Below are 3163 nucleotides of genomic sequence, written 5' to 3' on the forward strand. Positions count from 1 at the left end.
CGTGTGTGTGTGTGTGTGTGTGTGTGTGTGTGTGTGTGTGTGTGTGTGTGTGTGTGTGTGTGTGTGTGTTAGCGGTGATGTGTGTTCGCGTGCGTGTGTGATAGCATAAGAGCATACCTGACTGCGTTAACGGTGGAGGTGGCGCCTCGTCTGAGCGCGGTGCACTAGGTAGCAGCACCCGCGGCCGCCCCACGCGGGTCACTCTTCTAATGTTGCTCTGTCGCCTCGCTTGTTGTCTCCTGCGAGTCTGCGCTGATGCCAAGCCTGCCAGCATCACCACCACCAGCAGCAGCGGCAGCAGTATCCCGTGGCAACGCATCGTGACCGTGCTGCGTTAGAGGAGACACAAATATTTACACCGTAGTCCGAGATAATATGTAATACCGACACAGGGATGATATCATCTAGAAATCTTACTTGGTGAGATGGAGACAGGGTACCGTTGTCGTGGTAAGGACATTGGCTAGAGAGGGAGACAGAGGGGTTGGGGGCAAAGGGAAATAGACAGAGAGAAGACACAGAGAGAGGGGTGCAGGCATACGCTATCTACTACTGCATATATGGTGAATGCGTGTGTGCATATTTCTGTTTGTGCTTAATTATCATTGTCTGTGTATGTGCGTACCCCCCACGCATGCGCGCGTGTGCGTATGTGTCTGTGCACACGTGCGTGGGTGCGTGCGTACCTTTGTACGTACGTCATTACGCGAGTGCGTTAGTGTGTACAAAATCGTAAAAACAAACAATTAACAAGAAAATAACTTTCACAAGTTGGTATGGCAATCCGTATATGCACCTTGCATACGTGACTTGGATACGCTTCTTAGCCCGGCCTAGCTCACCCTTCCACCCGGTCACCCTTGCATTATCAACGCGGTTATGTAACGCGTGAGATACTGCGAAAATAACACGCTAGCCGCACATAGCGCCTCATGAAGTGTTTGTAAAACATGACACGAACCTGCGAGGTATTGCGTATATACGCGACATGGCGAGCGCGAGAGATCTAGTGCAAATCTCGAACTTCCTGTCCGATATAGAACATTACGTACGCAAGACAGTCCGTGCGCAGACGCAGAAACTGCGTTACGTAGTTTCTTCAAATTAGCATGCCATCACGTGGACGTGCGTGCGTACGTGTGCTTTTGCGCGAGCGCGTGTGTGTGCGTACGTGTGCGTTTGTGCGCGCGTGTGTTTGCGTACGTGTGCGTTTGCTCGCGCGCGTGTGTGTGTGCGCGCGTATACGTGCGTACGTGTGCGTTTGCGCGCACGTGTGTATGTGCGCGTACGTGCGTACGTGTGCGTTTGCGCGCGCGCGCGTGTGTGTGCGTACTTGCGTACGTGTGTGTGTGTGTGTGTGTGTGTGTGTGTGTGTGTGTGTGTGTGTGTGTGTGTGTGTGTGCGTACTTGCGTCTTTGTATAACTGTAGGCGCTCATCACAGGCTGTATGTGTTAGCAATAGCACTAGAGCAGGAAGCAGAAGATTTAGAGGTAGAGGCGGAGCGAGCGGGCGAGCATGAGGGAGAGAGAGAGACGCGCGCAATCATCAGCAGCAGTAAACCTGCTTGCACGAAACTATTAGAAAAGTTAACAATAAGGTCAGGTAATAACAGGGTATTAATACGTGTAAGCACAAGGTGCATAGCACGATGTATAAGAGAACGGGCGATAAAGAGAAATAGAGAGAGGATAAAAGAGGAGCAGATGAGAGAGGGAGATGGAATGCGAGAGGGAAAGAGAATGAAAAAGAACGAGGAATTGATAGGGGGAGATTGCGGACGAGAGAGCAGGGCGAGTGGCGGAGAGAGAGAGAGAGAGAGAGAGAGAGAGAGAGAGAGAGAGAGAGATCTAAGAGAACGATAGAGTGCCCAAAAAACTGATGAAAAAAAGAAATATTATAGTCGTAAATACCATTAGTGCATAACCGGTAATAAACTAGTAAACCAAAAAAAGAATGACTACACGACTCCGTGCTTCCCCAACGTCCTGCGTTACCATCGAGATGTCTCCCGGGCATCCCCCGTTGAGAAGTCAAGAACTTTCAAAGGGCTTCTGTCGTCAGTAACTCATCTCACATCAGATCAGGTTGCGCAGCATCGGCCAGTCATTGACGATTGATCGAGACGCACAGCGTCTTTTCGGTGCAACGCGGGTTAAGTTCGTTCGATTGACCTACCTTAATGACGTGACGTTCGAAGCAGAGTCACCACTCCCGTCCTCTCTCTTTCTTTCTTTCGCTCTTTTTTTTTCTCTCTCTGGTGTAGTGATAGCAACAGCAGCGGCTGTAGTAGTCGCAACAACGGTATCAGCAGTCGTAGCAGCAAACGACAGGCATCAAAGGTCTGACGATGGTGACGTTTGATTGATTGAACGCGATGTCACGGAGCGTCAGCACTGCACACACACACACACACACGATGAGCGTCAACAAAGCGCACAACAACACAAGTTTTTACGATTGAACGTATTAGTAAGAAGTAAGAGTAAACGTATACTAATTTCTCCTGCCTCCCGCCTCCAGCCTCGTCCCCGCGGCTGACACTCGGTTGGCGTCCGTTAGCACCACGTCTTATAGCTACGGCTAATCTGTAACGATACTGCTGGTGGCTACCGGAGACTGGAGCGCGCTCACAAACACACGCAGCGTATGCTAGTCGACTCTGACACACACACACGCGCGCGTACACTGGGTCAGGCGGCAGTGACTCCGCGAGTACGTGCGTGTGTTTGCGTGTGTGCGTGCGTGCGTGCGCGGGGGTGAGTGTGTATGGGTTAGTCGGTAAGATATAGATCTTGCCTACCTCTTCACGCACGAGTCGCGCCAGCTGCGCTATTTCTCTCGCTTTCTCTCTATCTCTCTCTCTCTCTCTCTCTCTTCCTCTGTTTCGCTCTCTCTCTCTCTCTCTCTCTCTCTCTCTCTCTCTCGCGCTCCCTGTCTCTCCTTCTCTCGGCCTCTCTCTTTCTCTCTCTATCTTTTTCTCTCGCTCTCTCTCTGTCTTTCTCTCTCTTCCTTTCTCTCTCTGTCTCTCCTCTACAACTTTCGACAGTTCACTAACGTAGCAATAGACATTAAAAGCACCTATAATTATTGCGATTTACACCTCTCACTTATAGCTATGTACATGAATGTCAGTTATAAATTTAATTTTTAATATGATTAATT

At 50.1% G+C, this 3163-nt stretch overlaps 1 protein-coding gene across 1 annotated transcript in view; it reads right to left on the bottom strand.

Annotated features, from left to right (window-relative positions):
* The window catches only part of LOC106816468 (lactoperoxidase-like), a gene marked incomplete at its 3' end in the record, with an annotated part of 22892 nt that extends 20050 nt beyond the window's left edge, over nucleotides 1–2842 (bottom strand). The window contains 2 exon segments of the mRNA XM_014821088.1: nucleotides 118–329; nucleotides 2177–2842. Coding sequence (XP_014676574.1) covers nucleotides 118–319 — 202 coding nt within the window.
* Between the last annotated feature and the right edge of the window lie 321 nt (nucleotides 2843–3163).

The sequence above is a fragment of the Priapulus caudatus genome, unplaced genomic scaffold (assembly GCF_000485595.1).
Source record: "Priapulus caudatus unplaced genomic scaffold, Priapulus_caudatus-5.0.1 Scaffold1390, whole genome shotgun sequence".
NCBI classification, from domain to species: Eukaryota; Metazoa; Priapulida; class Priapulimorpha; order Priapulimorphida; family Priapulidae; genus Priapulus; species Priapulus caudatus.